General features: G+C 44.7%; 1 protein-coding gene across 15 annotated transcripts in view; it reads right to left on the minus strand.

Annotated features, from left to right (window-relative positions):
- The window catches only part of PHF3 (PHD finger protein 3), an 80,395-nt gene that overhangs the window by 5,699 nt on the left and 54,175 nt on the right, over positions 1–20,521 (minus strand). For 12 of the 15 annotated variants that reach the window (XM_039531951.1, XM_039531955.1, XM_039531953.1 and 9 more), the window contains 6 exons: positions 15,911–16,042; positions 15,239–15,374; positions 14,172–14,367; positions 10,333–10,480; positions 7,742–7,831; positions 1,912–2,107 (listed from right to left, as the gene is read on the minus strand). In XM_039531951.1, coding sequence (XP_039387885.1) covers positions 1,912–2,107; positions 7,742–7,831; positions 10,333–10,480; positions 14,172–14,367; positions 15,239–15,374; positions 15,911–16,042 — 898 coding nt within the window. Of the gene's footprint in view, positions 1–245; positions 294–1,911; positions 2,108–7,741; positions 7,832–10,332; positions 10,481–14,171; positions 14,368–15,238; positions 15,375–15,910; positions 16,043–20,521 lie in introns of all 15 variants that reach the window. The other 3 variants (XM_039531964.1, XM_039531956.1, XM_039531965.1) reach the window with 3 other exon arrangements.

Consider the following 20,521-nt stretch of genomic DNA (forward strand, 5'->3'; position numbering starts at 1 on the left):
GTAATTTCCCAGGTTGTCCTTATTTCTCTCTTTATAGATTGCCACTATAGTTGCCCTTTTTACAGTCCTCTGGAATCTATTCCGTCTTCCATTAGTTTTCGAAGATAATCACTAATGGCTCAGGTATCGCCTCAGTCAGTTCCTCAAGTGTTTTAATATGTATTTCATAGGGCCCTGCCAACTTGAAGACACTTATCTAAGTAATTTTTAACTTGTTCTTTCCCTATATTAGCCTCAGATCCTACCTTATTTTCACTGGCGTTCACTATATTAGATGTCCAATCGCTACTAACCTTTTTGGTGAAAACAAACAAAAAAGTCATTTAGCACTTCTGCCATATCCACATTTTCTGTTATTGTTTCCCCCCCACATTGAGTAATGGGCCTACCCGGTCCTCGGTTTTCCTCTTGCTTCTAATGTTTTCTTGTTACCTTTTATGTCTCTAGCTAGTTTAATGTTATTTTGTGCCTTGGTCTCTATAATTTTGTCCCTACATGCTTGTGTTGTTTGTTTATATTCATCCATTATAATTTAGCCTAGTTTCCACTTTTTTTAGGTCTCTTACTGAGCTTCAGATCGCTGAAGAGATCCTGGTTAAGCCACGGTGGTCTCTTGCCATACATCCTATCTTTCGTACGCAATGAGATAGTTTGCTCTTGTGCCCTTAATAATGTCTCTTTGAACAACTGTCAACTCTCTTGAACTGTTTTTCCCCTTAGACCGCCTTCCCATGGGATCCTACCTACCAACTATCTGAGTTTGCTGAAGGCTGCCTTCTTGAAATCCATTGTCTTTATTGCACTGTTTTTTCTCCTACCATTCCTTAGAATCATGAATTCTATCATTTCATGATCACTTTCACCCAAGCTGCCTTCCACTTTCAAATTGTCAACCAGTTCCTCCCTATTTGTCAAAATCAAATCTAGAACAGCCTGTCACCTAGGAGCTTTCTCCACCTTCTGAAATAAAAAACTGTCTCCAATATATTCCAAGAATTTATTAGATAATCTGTGCCCTGCTGTGTTATTTTTCCAACAGATGCCTGGGTAGCTGAAGTCCCGCATCACCACCAAGTCCTGTGCTTTGGATGATTTTGTTACGATTTTTTTTTTTAAAGCCTCATCCACCTCTTGTTCTACCATGACATCACCCTTGTTTTTTTACCCATTTTATCCTTACCCAGAGACTTTCAACAAGACTTAACAGACCACCACTGCAGTGGACCTGGGCACCAAAGGTGCTCATATAGGTGAGTTTTCCTCCCCACAATCCAGAGCCCTCAGTATCTATAAAAGCTGCCCCAGACTCACACTACTGCTGGCCCCAAGCAGGACCAAGGAACCAGAGACATGACTTCACAATGCCTACACATTATGGGTTCACTTCTTCAAGTTGCACTTCTCTCACCTAAACCCTTTGACTAAACAAGAAACTAGCCCTGGTTTAACTAAAAAGGGTTTTTTTGACTCAATTTAGGGTTTATCTACATGACAGCATCCATGAAAATAAATCAGAGTGAATGTGAATAAACCTCTTCCAGAAGTCACTTGCATCACTCTATTCACTGAGCTGTACTAAATATCAGACTTTCTCTCACCTTTCCCTCTATCCCCTGCCCCATCGCAGTGTGGGTTAAACATTAATCACAAGCCTTTTTTTGGATTAAATATTTAAACACATTAATCCAAATAATTTTATGGGTTGGAAACTGGTTTCCAATCTGTTACAGAAGATTCTCATAACACCAGGATATTCAGTAATGTTTTATTCGAATAAGATGTGCAATACTCAGTTTTCTCAAAAACACTGTTGTAACTTAAGTTAAACTTTAGTTTTCAGGTACATTTCATATTTCATTCATGGGGGAGGTGCCACTATATGTAAATTTCCAAGCTCTGTATTGTACTTACCAGGTCCATCAAAAGGTACAAGATGATGTGGAATTTTGTCTGAGGCACCTAAAGGGATAAGATACAAATCCTTCACTTGCTTCATGTTATTGGCAGCTACACCATAACGCTTCCTGCTGCTGAAGTATGCAAACAGCAAAGCATAGGAAATCTGATCCTCTTCAGTTACCGGGGTGAAGCGAACTACACAAATTTCCTGTTTAAAAAAGGTAGTGTGAAGTGTTTATAAATTGTGTTTTTTAAAGTAAATTTTAATAGTGCTTGGTCTTCAAGTAAATATACAATCCACAGAAAAGGGGAAACAACTGACTAGAAAAAGAGATGACAAAATAGAGACAGAAGAGTAGGAGACAGCAGAGGAAAGTCTCTCTGAAGCATTAAGAGAAAACAGAATGAGAAGCTTCCAGAAAATAAAATTACTGATTGTACATGACAAAAAAATAAAATATTTTCTCTGTCTGCTGATTCTTGTATACCAGCTTTTTCAGAAGGCATGCCAAATTTTGAACATTTCATATTTTATTCTACCAACACTCCTTAGGAAAGGACAGTTACCTGTTCCGTAACTGGTGTTCTTCGAGATGTGTTGCTAAGGTGTATTCCACAGTAGGTGTGCGGGCTCACCACGTGCACTGGTGCTGGAAGTTTTTCCCTTAGTTTTTCCTTTCCTGTAGTGGGGGGGCCCTGCTGCGACCCCTGGAGTCGCGCCTCTATATCATGCCATAAATGGGGCTGCGCGCTCCCCCCCACCTTCAGTTCCTTCTTGCCAGAAAACTCCGACAGAGGGGAAGGAGGGCGGGATGTGGAATACACCTGAACAACACATCTCAAAGAATACCAGTTACGGAATAGGTAACTGTCCTTTGAGTGATTGCTCATGTGTATTCCAAAGTAGGTGACTCCAAGCTATACCTGATGGAGGCAGGTAGGAGTTTAAGGGTTACCAGGGCAGAGCACCACCCTACCAAACCCGGCATCACCCTGCGTTTGGGAGATGATCGCACAGTGCGATGAAAAGGTATGGACAGAGGACCATGTAGCAGCCCTGCAGATGTCCTGAATAGGGACGTGAGCCACGTAGGCAGCAGATGAGGCCTGAGCTCTCGTTGAATAAGCCTTCACTATAGGAGGCGGAGGAACCCCTGCCAGGTCGTAACAAGTGCGTATGCACGAGGTGATCCAGCGGGAGATCCGGTGGGTGGATACCGGTCGCCCCCTCATGCGCTCGGCAGAAGAAATGAAAAGCTAAGGGGATTTAAGGAATGGCCTGGTTCGGCCTAAGTAAAAAACCAGTGCACTATGCACATCTAGCATGTGCAGGCGTCGCTCCTCATTAGAGGCATGGGGCTTAGGACAGAGGACTGGGAGGAAGATGTCCTGATCCATGTGAAAAGCCGAGACTACCTTCGGCAGAAAGGTGGGTACAGGCAGAGCTGGACCTTATCCCTATGGAAGACCGTATACGGGGGTTTGGAGGTCAGGGCCCTAAGCTCCGAGACCCGGCGGGCTGAGGTGATAGCTACCAGGAACGCCACTTTACATGATAAGTGGGACCAAGAACATGTGGCCAAGGGCTCAAATGGAGGCCCTGTGAGGCGGGACCAGGCGTCTAGCATAAGGGAACGCCCGATCCAGCCCTTTCAGGAATTGGGAGGCCATGTGATGTGAAAACACTGCGTGGCCCTGCACTAGGGGGTGGAAAGCCGAAATGGCCGCCAGGTGCACCCTAACTGAGGAGGGCGCCAGCCCTTGGGTTCTAAGGGACAGGAGGTAATCAAGAATAAGTTGGAGAGATGCAGAGGAGGGGGAAGAACCCCTCTCCCTCGCCCACCTGGAGAACCGATACCATTTGGCCAGGTAGGTTCGATGTGAGGACTGTTTCCTGCTCTCGAGCAGGACCTGTCTAACATCCTCAGAACACCTTCTCTCCTCCTCATTCAACCACGGAGCAGCCACGCTGTCAAGTGGAGCGTGGCCAGGTTGGGGTGGAGGAGACATGGGAGAAGAGATCTGGTCGGAGCGGCAGCCTGCACGGGGCGGTCCACTAAAAGCTGCAGGAGAGTCCTGTACCAACGTTGACGGGCCCAATCTGGGGCTATGAGGATAATCTGAGCCCTGTCTGCCTCTACCTTCTGTAGGACCCTGCCTATCAGGGGGAAGGGCAGGAAGGTGCAGAACAGGCGGCCCAACCATGGGATTAGGAACGCGTCCGATATCGCCCCTTTGCCCTCTCTCGCCCTGAAGCAGAATCATGGGCATAGGCGATTCTGGACAGTGGCGAATAGATCTACCTGGGGAGTGCCCCACTCTAGGAAGAGCTGCCTGGACACCTCCCTGTTTAGTGACCACTCATGTTGTTGGGACAAGAACCTGCTTAGGCGATCTGCGAGCGTATTGTGCCTGCCGGGCAGGTGAAAAGCCCTCAGAAGGATGTTGCGGGCTATACAGAACTCCCACAGGAGCTGGGCTTCCTGGCCACAAGGCCATGGAACGCGTGTCCCCTTGTCTGTTGATATAATACATCGCAGTCGTATTGTCCGTGAGGACTCTGACCATCTCCCCCCCCTAGGTGCTGGCTGAAGGCTACACACGCCAGAGCTCCCTGACATTTATGTGCAGATGCAATTCCGAGGGCAACCATCTGCCCTGGGTTTTGAAGCGCCCCACTTGGGCTCCCCATCCCAAGTCCAAGGTGTATGACACCAGATCTAGTGAGGGAGGGGGTTCCCAGAAGGGGATACCCTGAAGCATGTTGCTCGGGAGGGACCACCATTGCAGGTCAGCTACTACATTGGGTGGCAATGTGATGACCTTGTCCAGGTCGTCCCTGGCCTGGGAATACTAGGAGGCCAGCCAGAGTTGGAGGGGCCTCATCCTGAGCATGGCATGTCGCACCATGGAGGTGCATGCTGCCATATGGCCTAGGATTTGAAGGCACACCCGTGTTGTCATCACCGGAAAGGCTGTGACCGAGGTGATGAGACCTTTGAGCGTCTTGAACCTGTCCCGGGGGAGGGAGGCCATGACTACCAGGGAGTCTAATAGCGCCCCTATGAAGTGTATGCGCTGAACTGGGACTAACGTGGACTTTTCCTTGTTCACCACTAGGCCTAGACTCGTGCAGGTATCTAGCAGGAATTCCATCTGCGCCTGCACTTGGGACCAAGACTTGCCCTTGAGCAGCCAGTCGTCCAGGTAGGGGAAGATCTGCAGCCCATTCCTCCTGAGGTGGGCTGCCACCACTGCCATGCATTTGGTAAAAACCCTGGGGACCGTGGAAAAGCCAGAGAGAAGGACCGTAAACTGGTAATGGTCTGTCCCTACCAGGAAGCGGAGGAAGCGCCTGTGACCCTCAAAAATATGGATATGGAAGTACGCATCCTGGAGATCCAGGGATGCGAACCAATCCCCCGGGTCCAGGGACGGAATAATAGAGGTCAGGGAGACCATACGGAATTTGCAGCAAACCAGAAACTGGTTGAGATTCTGCAGGTCGAGGATGGGCCTGAGCCCGCCTTCGGGATCAGGAAATACCAGGAGTAAAACCCTTTGCCCTGGAATTCCCGAGGTACCCTCTCCACCGTGCCTAGGGCGAGAAGGCGCATCACCTCCTGATTTAAAAGGAGGGTATGTTCCGGGTCCCCAGGGACACCCCGGGACGGAGAATGATGTGGTGGGGTTGCATCGAACTGCAGCCTGTATCCCTCGGAGATGGTACGGAGGACCCACTGGTCCGACGTTATACAGGACCAATGCACTCTGAAGGCCGATAAACAGTTGCCAAAAAACTTTATTAACTGGGGGGTTTCCCTGGCAACAGGCCAGGTGGCCCCCCGCAAAGAGTTAAAAACGCCTCTTTCCTTGCCTCTTGCCCTTCGAGGGGCCGGGGCGTGGGGCCAAACGGCACTGGCGCTGTGACCTGCGCCTCTGGTCCCTAGGCCTTTTAGGCGGGGGCTCATATCTGCCTCTTATGGGGGGAGCCGAGGGATGCGGCCTGGGTTTGTCCTTGGCTTGCGGGACATACAGGCCGAGAGTCCGCAGGGTGGTGTGGGAGTCTCATCTCGTGCAGACCTATGTCGGGTCTGGCCCTGGGATTTAGACCTTGACGACGAGACGTAAACGTCAGAGGTACTATCTCTGGACTCCAGTTGGCTACCGCGGCTACAACGCGTCGGTGCCGGTGACTGTCGGGATGCACTCCGAGCATAGCGCGCGCCATGGTATGATCGGCGGTGCCGATGGCATCACGACCTGCTATCACTGTGGCTGGACGAGGAGCGTTGACACTTTCTGTCCCGGTGCCTGCGTCCCCTGGAGGCCGAGGAAGACTCCAGCGACTCACTCCCAGGCAACCCCGACATCGGAGTGGAAACCTGACGCGGGCTACGGGAAGGCCCCGTGGATCAAGCAGGGACCTCAACCTCCGACCTGGCTGGTGAGGGCTCGTGGGCGCCCGGCAGCGGCTTTCCTCAGGACGAGGGCCCCAACTCAGGTGGCCCGCTCAGTACTGGCATGACAAGGATGTCGCGCGCTGCCTGAGCTGCCTCCGGCATCGATGGAATCCTCACTGTCGGGGAGGCACACGCTGACGGGGCCGGAGTACTCCGCTCTGCGTGAGTCGGAGGTCTGGGTCCCGAGGAGGATCGCAGGCTGCCCAACTCGGGTCCAGTCTCACCCCTGTCCTTGTCTCGGCACCGCTGGGTCTTGCCTTGTTTCTTGGCAGAGGAGCGGTGCCGACTGGTGGATGGGGCTTCGCTCCGCACCGAGGACGCGGTGCCCGGCGCCGGGTCGGGTCAGCGCGCCAGTGCCGGGGCCAGAGCCAACTCCATAAGCAGAGCCCAGAGTTGGATCTCACGTTCGCGTTTAGTCAGGGAATTGAAGGACTTACAGATTTTACAACACTCACTTATATGAGCCTCGCCCAGACAGTGAAGACACTCGGAGTGTGGATTGCTTCTGGGCATGGAATTGCGACAGGAGTCGCACGACTTGAAGCTTGGGGCTCGGGGCATGCCCCAAGCCAGGCTACTAAATGGAGAAACTAGTAACAGCTGAAGATCGTACTACTAAGGAAGATACTACAGCAAAGCTGGAGTACAAGTTCCGACTATCTTCATTGGCAGCAAGAAGGAACTGAGGGTGCGGGAGAGTGCGCAGCCCCCTTTATGGCGTGATATAGAGGCGCCACTCCAGGGGTCGCAGAGGGGCTCCCTCACTATGGGTACTGCTAAGGGAAAAACTTCCAGCACCGGTGCACATGGCGAGCACGCACACCTACTGTGGAATACACATGAGCAATCACTTGAAGGAGAATATGTATTCTGCACCATTTTTAGTGGGTAAGATATATCATTAATTGCTACAGTGGAAAGGCAAGAACCGTAACACCAGGTATGGGAAAGGGGAAGAAGAGGGAGGAACTCCTTGTCTCTTCTCTCACACAAGGGCAAATCAGAACCACCTGACTAATGTCTGTATTGACTTCAGCTGGGTGAAAACTGGAGAGAGGGGAACGGAGGAGTGACAAGCCAGAAATGAACAGTAGGAAGGAGGGATAAGATACGCTATCAACTCCAAACCCTAGGTCCCAACAAAAATATCAACTACCCTCAAATTGGATTATTTATATTTAAGCATCACAGTAGAAATGGGTGTTCAAGAGGGATCTGAGCAATGAAAGGATAGCAGCCTTATGTATCAGTTTTTGCTGTGTACATAAAGTCATACTATTTTCAACAGAGAACTGTTTGAAAACATTATATATACACAATATTGGCACTGCAGCAGACATTTAAGGTCTTCTAATTTAAAGTATAAGCTTCTTCCTTACCTTGGTCCCTGAAGCTCTTATTTTTTCTACATACTCCCAAACAGTGTGAGGTGATATCCTGCCACCTACTTGGATACTATCTGGCAAGTCCTGTCAGAAAAGCAGATATACAATTTGAACCCACTGTACATACTGAAATAGATTTCAAAAATAATAGAGGAACTTAGCTCCTAAACGCTTATATTACATATGATTTAGTTTATCAGCAGAAGTTATGCCACTTCAGGGAAACAAACTAGTTTGCATTAAACCATGCAGTTGGGTTTTTCAATATAAAACCAATAATGTGTAATGGAATCCGAAGTACCTCTTGCACACTTCTACATCTGTAATTATACATCATTAACAATAGGTATAAATAAAAGATTTTCAGTAGGGCTGTCTATTGATCGCAGTTAACTCACGTGATTAACTCAAAAAAATCAATCACAGTTTTAATCGCACAGTTAAACAACAGAATACCAATTTAAATGTATAAATATTTTGGATGTTTTACTACATTTTCATATATATATTGTATTCTGTGTTATAATTCAAATCAAAGTGCATATTATTTTTATTATAAATATTTGCATGTAAAAATGATAAACAAAAGAAACAGTATTTTTCAATTCTCCTCATATAAGTACTGTAGTGCAATCTCTTTGTTGTGAAAGTGCAACTTACAACTGTAGATTTTTTTTGTTACGTAACTGCACTCAAAAACAAAACAATGTAAAACTTCAGAGCCTACAAGACCACTCAGTACTACTACTTGTTCAGCCAATCGCTAAGACAAACAAGTTTGCTCACATTTACAGGAGATAATGCTGCCCTCTTCTTATTTACAATGTCACCAGAAAAGTGAGAACAGGCATTTGCATGGCACTTTTGTAGCCAGCATTGCAAAGTATTTACGTGCCAGATATGCTAAATATCTGTATGCCCCTTCATGCTTCGGCCACTATTCTAAAGGACATGCTTCCATGCTGATGATGCTCGTTAAAAAAATAATGCATTAATTAAATTTGTGACTGAACTTCTTGGGGGAGAATTGTATGTCCTCTGCTGTTTTACCCGCCTTCTGCCATATACTGCATGTTATAAGCAGTCTCAGATGATGACCCAGACTGTGGTGTTCATTCTAAGAACAATTTCACTGCAGATTTGACAAAGTGCAAAGAAAGTACCAATGTGAGATTTCTAAAGATAGCTACAGCACTTGACTCAAGGTTTAAGAATCTGAAGTGCCTTTCAAAATATGAGAGGGACGAAATGTGGAGCATGCTTTCAGAAGTCTCAAAAGAGCAACACTCCGATGAGGAAACTACAGAATCTGAACCACCAAAAAACAAAATCAACCTTCTGCTGGTGGCATCTGACTCAGATAATGAAAATGAACATGAAAAAATAACTGAAATTGAGACACAGGAGTTAATATGCCATAAACTGTGTAGGGGTTTTATAACATATCTTCCTATAATGCTAAAGTGTATTGCATGCTTTGCACTGCACTAAGTAAATGTAATCATGCTAACAGAAAATCTAACTCTGATTATAAAGATGAAAAGGGTACTGTATCTGATTCAGCTTGCACAAATACAGAGCATTGTGATACCTTTGATCATATTTTTATTCCCAAAGATTACCATTATAAACATTTTATAACCCCATCATCATCTTCCCTATCTCAGACTCTGAAGAGAATATAACAAACAATGAAAAATGACAAAATTTAATCTATAAAAAGGTACAAAACATCAATTTATATTATTATGGTATAAGAATTCGGACCATAACTGCAGACAGACTTAGAACAAAGGATGCAGTTTGTGTTATACAGATTGTGATTGCCTGCATGCTCAGCAGGAACCACAGTGGGCATTCTTCCTCCATATAACAAGGTTTTTGCTTGCTTAAAGAAAAAAGTTGTTTAATGTAAAACTGACCTAGCACTTCCTCACCGCTAGCCAGAAATTTAACACCACTGAGGCTGTTCTTTCAATGGCCAGTTTTGTCTTGCCTCTCTCCTGCACTCTGCAGAGAGAGTGATGAACATTACAGAGAAGAAGAAAGGGCACCAATGCAAGGTAAGGATAGTTTAATCTTCCCAAGAGCAGCCCTGAAAGTGTTGTTGCTCAGATTGGTATGGCAATCATTTTAATAGACAGTTCACGTAAGTTTAAAATTTAAGGAAAACAAATGTATGCTTAGCAAACATGTCTTAACATGTCTAGTTGATTCCTCAATCCTCTGATTATTTGGGTTCACTTGCTTTGATTGGCTTTACAACTACTCCTGTATTTGGAAAGGTATTTCAAGAAACACAAAATAGGAGAGGAATGTCCTGAAACACTCCAAAAAAGCTTACATCTTGGTAAACCATGAGACCCTTTGAGGCAAGCTTAAATATATTTACTGTTAAATAAATACTTATCTAAGTCAACCCGCCAGTACAGTATTTAGCATAATGATCAGACTTCACTTTTCAGCTCAGTACAACTCTGATCACTTTATCTGATCCCAAATAAGAGACAGCAAATGAATAAATAGTTTAAATTAAATTTTCATTCTTCATGGTAAATATAAATGTTTGAACAAACATACAGTACCTCAGTTAAATACTCAAAAGAGCCAGAGACTGGGTAGGCCTTGATAACAAACTTTGCTACAGAGGGCATATTGATAAAACCTTTCCAGATGAAGTTCAGTCGAGCCAGGAACAGAGTTTCACTTTCAACAGTACCAGGTGTCTCTGATCTAAAGAAAACGGGTTAAAAAAAATGATTAGACTGTGCCCTTTATAATTATATGTGATCAGGAAAATTAGTACAATATTTGAAATCCATCTCACTAAAAGTAGCTATATGAAAGTAAGATCTGTAGCATCCTTCGAATCGTAGAGCTAAAAGGGACCAAAAGGGTCATATTAAGTCTGTCGCGGGATATTGAATTTTCAGTTATTTTGTTGAGGAACTTGTGTAGTTGATCATAAGGGAAAGGGGTAGACAGCCAGATTTCTGAGCTTCCAGCGCAGTTCCTAAAAATTACACGAAGGGTTGTCAGGTAACATATAGTACCTTATTTCGCCAGTCTCTCTTCTAAGGCTACTCAGTTTCTCCAGATTGAGAAGATATTTAGCAGAGAGCTACAAGTGTACCTTAACAGGTTTTTTCAAACTTGTCACTTCTCATGGCCTCATCTTTTGAAGAGCACTGACTCCTCTCCTCCTCCACGTTGCCGTCACCTACTATCGGCCCAAATCCTCCCCATCAGCCTTCCACTCTGATATCAACTCCTGGCTTGCTCTCCTTCTCTCCACACAATTTCCTACACTGATCTCAACTACTTCAAATTCCACATTTATAACCCATCAACCCCTTAGCTGCAAGTTTCCTTGCTCTCCTCCTCTAACCGCTCCACTTGCCCCAATGACCAACCCATCTCCTGATCTCCCTCACCACTTCTCTCATCCCTTCTCTTCTCCTTAAATTGTCCCTCTCCTCTGGCTCCTTCCCCTCTTAAGACTAACCTGCTTCAGTCTCTACAATCTTAAAAAAAGCCCACCCTTGACCTCATTTGCCTCTCTAACTACTGCACCCTCTCCCTTCTATCTCTAAGCTCACTGAATGTTCTGTTTACAATAACTGTCTGGAGTTCTCCTCCTCCAATTTAATTCCCAGATCCTCTATAATTTGGCTTCCACTCTCACCAAAGTCTATTAATGACCTCTTCGTATCTAAATCTCAGAACCAGGACTCCATCCTCATTCTCCTTGACCTGCTCAGCTGCTTTTGATGCAGCTGATCTTATTCTTTTCCTTGACATCTTGTCCTTTCTTGGCTTCGACGACTGTCCTCTCGTAATTCTCCTACCTACACATCACATTCACCACTTTTGCTGACCAACTCCACCTCATTAAATTATATAAATGCCCAACACGTACAGTAACAATTCACATCACATTCCTCACCACTGCACTAGAACACACAATCTTAATTCCAACCTTAGCAACATCAACATACATGTCTTCTAAGCATCCCTGCACTGGTGAACTGTACAACGCATTATTTTCTGATGAGAAAATGTAAGGATGGAATTAAGGTTTGTAATCACTGCAACCTATGCAATGTTATTATTTATACAAGAGTATATCATGTTTTACAGAGATAGCCCACGCCTAACAAAAAAATTAGAACCTCATCTATGCACAAATGCATGAATTATAAACAGCCACATAAAGTTAAAGTAAACTAATCAGAGACAATGCTAACGATGAAGAAATTTGTAAACAACAGAATCTCAAACCCCACAAACTAATCTCAATCAAACAAAATCCTGAGGACCTGATTTTCAAAGGTGCTGAGCATCCTCAAAACCCCTTAACATCAACTAAAGCTTCAGGTAATCGGCATTTCTGAAAATTAGGCCCTGAATGAATGCATTCAAAAATATCAACACACTTAGGCTTTATTTGATTAGGAGAGGTTTATATGAATCCTAAAGTCAATGGGCACCCCCAGATCCTCTAGATTAGGGACTTTGAACAAGAGAGTCCCCAGCTGATCATTACTGTCAGGAGAGAGACAGACAGACATGGTGGGAGGGGGGAAGAGAGGAGGAGGAGGAGGAGGAACCATCTCCAGGACAGCTAGAATCCCCGTATTTAGCTTTATACATTAAAAGTAGAAACCATATTTAGTTTTATATATCAAAACCAATGCAATCTTTAACAAAAAGCTTTACCTTTACACTTTGCCATGTCATTTATAGGCATGTTCTGTATCCATCATCAGAAAATGTATGGTGGATCAATTTAATGAAGAAAGAAAAAGAATATGGGAAATTGAAGTTTAGATTCTTTGAAGGTTGGAAGGGGAGATTTCACTGAAAATTCTCAAAGAAACAAACACCGCTTTTGGAAAACTGCATTTTTCCTATTATTTTGAAATATTTTAAAACTGCAATTGGTCTGTCAAAGTAATGCCACTTTACACTATAAGAGGTACAAAAAGCCAGTTACTTAAAGAAGCATTTAGACCAGACCTGCACAACATACGGCCCGCAGGCCCTCTGCAGGGAGCCCAGAGCCCTTTAAATCCTGGCCGCAGCTCCAGCGGATGGGCTGGGGCTGGGATTTAAAGGGCTTGGGCTCCCCTCAGCGGCAGGAGCTCTGGGCCCTTTAAATCTCTGCCCCAGCCCCGCAAAGCTCTGGGTTCCCCCAGCCGCCGGAGCCCCAGGCCCTTTAATTTGCCCCTGAGGGCTCCCAGCCACCTCTTCAGCTGGGAGCCCCTGGTTGATTTAAAATCAAGTATCACCTCCCCACCCACAACCTTCCTTTTTGGCCCACAGCTGTTTTGATGGGGCGGCGCTGGGGAAGGAGGGTTTGTTTCTGCAGGGCTGGGCAGTGCTGGGGCGGGGTGTTTCCACGGGGCCAGGGGGTTTCGGCCCTCAGCTGTTTTCTTTGGAGTAATGTGGCCCTCGCCGCTTTACGAGTTGTGCAGGCCTGATTTAGACAGTTTGATCACTGTGATGGGGTGTACCAGACCCTCCAAGGCCACCTGCTGGAGGCCTCCTGGCCCTGCCACACCCCACCCCAGAAAAGGGCAGTGGACAGGGTCCTCCAAGCTGCCTAGAGTGGCTATGTGGGACACAGACAGTCAGAAAGGGGCTGCAGGGAGCAGCCAATCAGGATCCAACAGGCTAGTATAAGAGGAGCTGCAGGGCCAGAGTGAGTTCCCTGCTGGAGCTGGATGGGCATGAATGGTGTGTGGCTGGCTGAGAGGCTGCAAGACATCGGACAGGACAGTGCTGGCAAAAGCCAGGGAGAGCGAGGAAGAGCTCTGGGCTGGTTGCTGCGACTCCATCAGGACAAAGCCCTGAAGTAATAGTGAAGAAGGTGCAGGGCCGCAGGGAAGTGGCCCGGGGAATTAGAGCAGTGGCGCAGCTTAAAAGGACATGGCAGACAGCTGCTATATACAGGGTCCCTGGGCTGGGACCTAAAGTAGTGTGCAGGACAGGGTCCCCTCCACCCCCATTAGCCACTGGGGGAAGTGGCCTGGATTTTGAGGCACCTCAGAAGGGGACTGAACTCTTTAGTGGCCCAGCAAAAGACCTGGGGCCTGAACTGCCCAGATAGGGTGAGGACATTGCCTCCCATGGGAAGCCCTGCAGTACGGCTCAGTACTAGGGCTGAGATCACTGACTACAGGACTAATTAAAGACCTGAGCCCAAGGAGGACCACAGGGAGAGAAAATGAAGACACACACACACTTACACTTGACTGGGGAGTGCTCGCGAGAGGTGAGTGTGCCCCACTAGTCACACAGCATTCTCTATTTATAACTCATCATATCTCATGTTTTTACTTATATTACTTACATTAATCTTAGCTTGACAGAACAATCATAAGGGTTTTTTTTATACGGATATCAAGAAGTTTATTGTTACCTTGGGATAGATGAGAATGCTGGCTTTGACAATTCTTGTTTATCATCTTCTAATAATTCTGAGGCTAAAATATTTGACGTTGCAGAAAGTGCATCTGCTATGTTTTCTGCTTCATTGTCTGACTGTTTACGTGCAACTCCTACAGACACTTTCACATTTTTTGCAGAAAGGTCATCAGTAGGTGGTGCCATTCGACCTTGAGAAAGGAAATTAAAAAAATTATTTTCTACTAATAAATAATTGGTCTTTATCTGAAAATAGGGAAAAGATACCAAACACTATCAAAGCTGGAAGAGCTAAAGAAAAGCTAGAGCAGCAACGAGACAGGCACAGTTCCTATGGGAGCTTCTTTATTGACTATGCCGTGCTATCAACTTCCATACTGTCTCTAGGCCTTGCTGGACCATGACTAACCAAAGTCCGGAGGTGAACCAGTGCAGGACTTGACAGAATACCAGCTAACCGAGTAAGCGCATTCCTGACCTGCAAGGATGGTACAGGAGCACACAGATTCCTCATAAAATAAGGAGGGAATGACAGGATAATAGATGAGGAATTTGTACCCTGTAGTTTGAACGAAACATCAAGGATGGTCACTAGTAACATATGGAATGTAAAACATAACTTGTTTATATCAATGTATAAAAGGAGAAGTCATAGGAGGAGGAACAGCTTTGCACCAGTGTAGCAGACAACACTATATTGACTGTGACGTTACCTTGTCATGGGCACATATGTGTTAAGTGTCCCTGTGAACCGTTGGACAGAGTGCTAATATTGTGCTTTGCTGACAATAAACCTAGCCAAGTCTTAATCACCAACACCAGTGCTCCAAGAACAGCGTAAGAGCAACACAGACACAAAGCAGAATTAACAGCTCTGTCTCTTTAAAGTTTACTAGTAAAGTAAGATGATGCTCCTTCCTTATCTGCAAATTGGGGGGATAATGAGGTTTCTCCCCCCCCCCTTTTTTTTTTTTTTTTTTTTTAACTTTTAAGATATATGTTTGGAAAGTATTACCTATGTGGTAAGTGTTATTAATTTTAATACACTTTTACTATAATTACCTATGCAGATTTTACAGTTAAGATCAAAGAGATGATTTTTGTGTTGACTCGTCGTATCTGGAAATGAAGATTCATCTACTTCTTTATCTTTTTCAATCTCTTCTGTCTTCTCTACCATCTTTATCATAGTAGGTTCCTGTGAAAGGTCAAGCAATCAATTTCAGTTAATAGAAGACAGTAACATTTATGCTCTATCAGAAATTCTTAATTGTAATGTTATTTCAATTACCTCAGAGTCAACCACTTGGGAACTTTCAACACTTTCATCTTCTCAAGTGAGAGACTTTTGCTTTGGTTACAGTTTATTATTATTTTAAAAAACACCACACACCACAAACATTTCAAAAGATTTAAGAAAACTTAGGATATCAAATGTCATGATTTCTCCACAGTAATAAATTAAGGTACGATTTAAAACCTGACTGTTGCCAGAGAATCACAAGATAAAGAACACAACAAAAAGCCCTTAAAATTTAGGACTTAAAAAACCACTACTAAAACCCTCTATATAAAGAATTAAATTAAATTCAGTTATTTATTTTAATATCCTTTTAAAACAAAATTATATATAAACCATCTGTATTATTTATGCACAATAATTCTATTGCTTTTTTTTTTTAATAAACAAAATCAACCTTCTCTTAGAATTAAAATAAAGTACCACTTATTCACCTGAATTTCCATAGCTACTTCTTGTTCTTTTATTGGAGCATCACTCTCAATTTCTATTTCTCCTTTGTGAGTAATTTTTGTTATTGGTCGCCTTTCGACTTCCCTCTGTTCTTTCTCAATCATTTCAATTGTCTATAAAACAGCAATATTACATATATTTACACTACATTAGACGTGATATGGCATTAGAAGTGAATGCTTGGAATCTGAAATACTGAAATAGGACAAAAAAATTAAGTTCACAGGTAATTTTAATGAAGGCAAGTAGTTTTATGAAATACATACCCACTATAGTGTGTCAAATCTTCACCTGCCATGCCAATGACTGCTTATCATATATCATATATCCATGTATCAAAATAAATTACAAGCAAGTCCCTCTCCACACATTTTAGGACATGCTACTTTAAGTTTTCAACAGCTAAAGAAAATTTTGCTAGCCCTTTCCCCACAGTATATGTGTGTGTTTATCTATATAAATACAACTTGGAGGACAAACTGTGAGATGTCGCATCTTTCCGTTGTTTCATTTTTAATCACATAGTCCCAATTTGGTTAACAGATTTCATGTGTTATCTATAAAACAAATATCTATCTGCCAAACAATTCTGTTAAGGATCACTTCATGAATTTTGCAACAGGTCCATCACAGAGTCAAAAAGCAGACAATTATGTTCTGAAACACATTCCATATGATAGACAACTACTGTTTCTCTACCAGGAACATATTTCAAGAATAGGATAACTTGCCTTGCCCCTCTACTGAGTCAAAGAATTCAATAAGCTCTATTTTTAAAGAGAATGAATCATTATATTTGCTCTAAAATAATTCTGTTGCCCAGTACATGAGACAGAATATTTAACAATTATAATGGCAAGACTGAAAAGCTTTACAACATGAGGGCTTTATAACTAAGGTGTTTCCAGTTGCATCTGTACAGTATCTAGCACAATGAGGCTGGGGCCTCTAGAAGCTGCCACAATAGACAATAAAAATTTCCATTTTCTCACTATATCTACTTATTTCTTCACAAACTCTTATAGAGGCAGCATCACTCCTAATTAAAAAAAACACCCGGCAGCTTGTTTGCACAGGTAATTTGCTACTATAACAAAAAAGTCCCTAGTTTCTCTGGTGTATGGCAGAACATGCTAGGTCTAAATTCTCCAGCACGGCCTCTGGCGTAGCAGATCAGAAATTCTGTGGCAGCCTCATAAAATTAAATCAGTACAGTATCCACAGTTATTGGAAAGGCACCGGAAGAAGTATATTAATTCTTTGGGGCGGGGAACTTTTTTTTGTTTGTATAGTGCCTTTGATAATTGGCAACATGACTGGGACTCCAAAGCACTACTGCAATACAACAAAAACTTAAATATTTAACCTTGAAATTTAAATCATTATCGAGTTTCAGAGTAAGCATCCCATTGTGCAGAACAAGGGCTGCTCGCACTTCTCCAAGGTTTCATTGTGATTGCAAACTCAGCCAAACAGCATTTAATTGGCTTACACCAATTCTGAGCTGGAACATTTTCTTCACAAGCTTAGATTCTGGTGCACAACTCTGCAGCAAAGGATGGGCTTACAGTCACAAACACAGGAACCAGAGTATGATTTCAGTTTACTGCGAAGAAGAGATATTTCAAAAAATTGAGATGTCAGGTGATCAAGGTTTGATTATATCTGAAACAGCTACTAGCCTAAGAGTACAGAATACAAGTTAATTTACACTGTTTAACTTATGTACCTGTCAAGCTTACTACAGGTACACTCAGGTGGCATACATCAGTTACAAAAATCCTGTGCTCACAAAACTGCCTCTTCAACACAACACATTTGCCCTCTGTATAAAGATTAAATTCTCAGCATTCTCCACAGACTATTCATGATAAATCCACTGCCGGCTGTGGACCCTGTCCTGAAAAAGTCTGACTATAGGCATCATGACCAACCAGCCAGAGAATCAGGAGGAGTTACCACAATTACAAGTGTCTAGAACGCAAGCAACAGTACCAACTAGTGATTCAACTCATAAGGGCCAAGTTTATCTGGATTCTCACACATGCAAAACTGTCTTACAACTTTACAACAAACACTATGGGGAGCTACAGTTTCAGCTGGTGTGAAATAATGTAGCAGTACTGAAGTCAGCCGTCTAAACCCTGGTTTACACTGCACGGTTACGTCAAATTTAGCCCCTTTAGGTCAACCAACCCCGCTCTGTCGACTGGCTCAAAATAGACTTCTGTACTACTCCCCGGCGAGGGAAGCAGCACTAAAATCAACCTTGCTGAGTCGAATTTGGGGTAGTGCAGACGCAAATTGACGGTACTGGCCTCCGGGAGCTATCCCAGAGTGCTCCATTGTGACCGCTCTGGACTGCACTTTGAACTCAGATGCACTAGCCAGGTACACAGGAAAAGCCCCAGGAACTTTTGAATTTCATATCCTCTTTGGACAGCATGGCAAACTCAGCAGCACAGGTGACCAGGCAGTCCCCCAGAATCATAGAGCATAGAATGTTTCTATGCTCCTCCTATCATCTCCATCTCTGAGGTTATCGCAGATTAGAAGGTGAAAAAAAACGCACTTGTGATTACATATTTTCTGACCTATTTTATTCAGTCCTCCCGCACTGATAGGGCACAACTTAATGCATGGAGGCATTCAGTGGCAGAGGACCGGAAAGAATTAAGTGAGCACGAATAGCAGAGGGAGGATGCGATGTTGAGGCTAATGGGGGAGCAAACGGACACGATGAAGTGTCTGTTGGGGAAGCAAACGGACATGAAGCAGCATCTGCTGGAGCTACAGGAAAGCCAACAAGAGCACAGCCCCCCGCTGCATCCACTGTATAACCACCTATCCTTGTCCCCATGTTCCTCACCCAGATGCCCAAGAACGTGGATGGGAGTGGGGGGAAGGCTCTGGGCACCCAGCCACTCCAATCCAGAGAGAGGGCCAAAGCAACAGAAGGCTGTCATTCAAACAGTTTGATTTTTAGTGTGGCTACAATAAGCAATGTGCCCTTTTCCTTATCTCCTCCCCCACCCCACCCAGGCTACCTTGTCCGTTATCTAATTATTATTTTTAATTAATAAAGAGAATGCATGGTTTCAAAACAATAGTTACTTTATTTCGAAGGGGGTAGGGGGGTTGGCTTACAGGGAATTAAAATCAACAAAGGGGGCAGGTTTGCATCAAGGAGAAACATACACAACTGTCACACTGAAGCCTGGCCAGCCACGAAACTGGTTTTCAAAGCATCTCTGATGTGCTGCGCGCCTTGCTGTGCTCTTCTAATTGCCCTGCTGTCTGGCTGCTCAAAATCGGACACCAGGCAATTTGCCTCAACCTCCCACCCCGCCATAAATGTCTCCCCCTTACTCTCTCAGATATTATGGAGCACATAGCAAGCAGCAATAACAATGGGAATGTTGGTTGCTCTGAGGTATGACCTAGTAAGCAAACAGCACCACAAGCTTTTAAACGTCCAAAGGCACATTCTACCACCATTCTGCACTTGCTCAGCCTATAGTTGAACTGCTCTTTACTACTGTCCAGGCTTCATGAGCCATGGGAGCAAGCGGAGGTGTGACCACACACTGCTGCCTCTGGGAGAGCAACCTGAGGCAGAAGCCTCCAGCTCACATGATATTCCAGGCAGGACTGAATCTCCATGAGACGAAACTTAAAGAAGAGAATGACCTGTAGTCTCTGGCTCCCACTTGGTGCTCTAAGAAGAGGATAGCCATGTCTGTCCAGGTGCCCCTGATCAACCTCACCGAGGTCTGCCAGGAGCACCCAGGAGATGTACGACGGCTATCAGTCCTACTGCACCATCTGCTGCAAAGGCAAGGAGCTGCTGCTGTGTAGCAATGTGATACTGCGTCGCCAGCAGCACCCAGGAGACGTACGGTGACGGTGAGCTGAGCGGGTTCCATGCTTGCCGTGGTATGGAGTCTGCACGGGTAACCCAGGAAAAAAGGCGCGAAACAATTGTCTGCCGTTGCTTTCATGGGGGCGGGTGTGACGACAGGTACCCAAAACCACCCGCAACAATGTTTTTGCCCCATCAGGCATTGGAAGCTTAATCCAGAATTCCAATGGGCAGTGGAGACTGTGGGAAGTGTGGGATAGCTACCCACAGTGCACTGCTCTGTAAGTCGACGCTAGCCACAGTAGTGAGGATACACTCTGCCGACTTAATGCACTTAGTGTGGACATATGCAATCGACTGTATAAAATCAGTTTCTAAAAACCAACTTCTATAAAATCGACCTAATTTCGTAGTGTAGACATACCCTAAGTTACTTCAACTGCTTCAGATTTGTCAGTAAAAATCTGGGGCGGGTCATGGGCAAAAAAGAAATTCACGGAAGCCGTGACCTGTCCATGACTTTTACTAAAAATATCCTGGACAAAATGGGGATCTGCAGATCCCTACACTGTCTGAAGGGGGGCAACTGTGCAGGGGCTAGGAGCCCACTGCAGCAGCTGGGGGCTGCAAGGTAAACCTGCCGCCTGCAGCTCCAGGGATCCCTGTCCCTGCTGCCCGTGGGGGCTGGGTGTTGCAGGGTACCCCCATCACCTGCAGCTCTGGGGACCTG

Source organism: Mauremys reevesii, linkage group 3 (assembly GCF_016161935.1).
Source record: "Mauremys reevesii isolate NIE-2019 linkage group 3, ASM1616193v1, whole genome shotgun sequence".
Lineage (NCBI taxonomy): Eukaryota > Metazoa > Chordata > Testudines > Geoemydidae > Mauremys > Mauremys reevesii.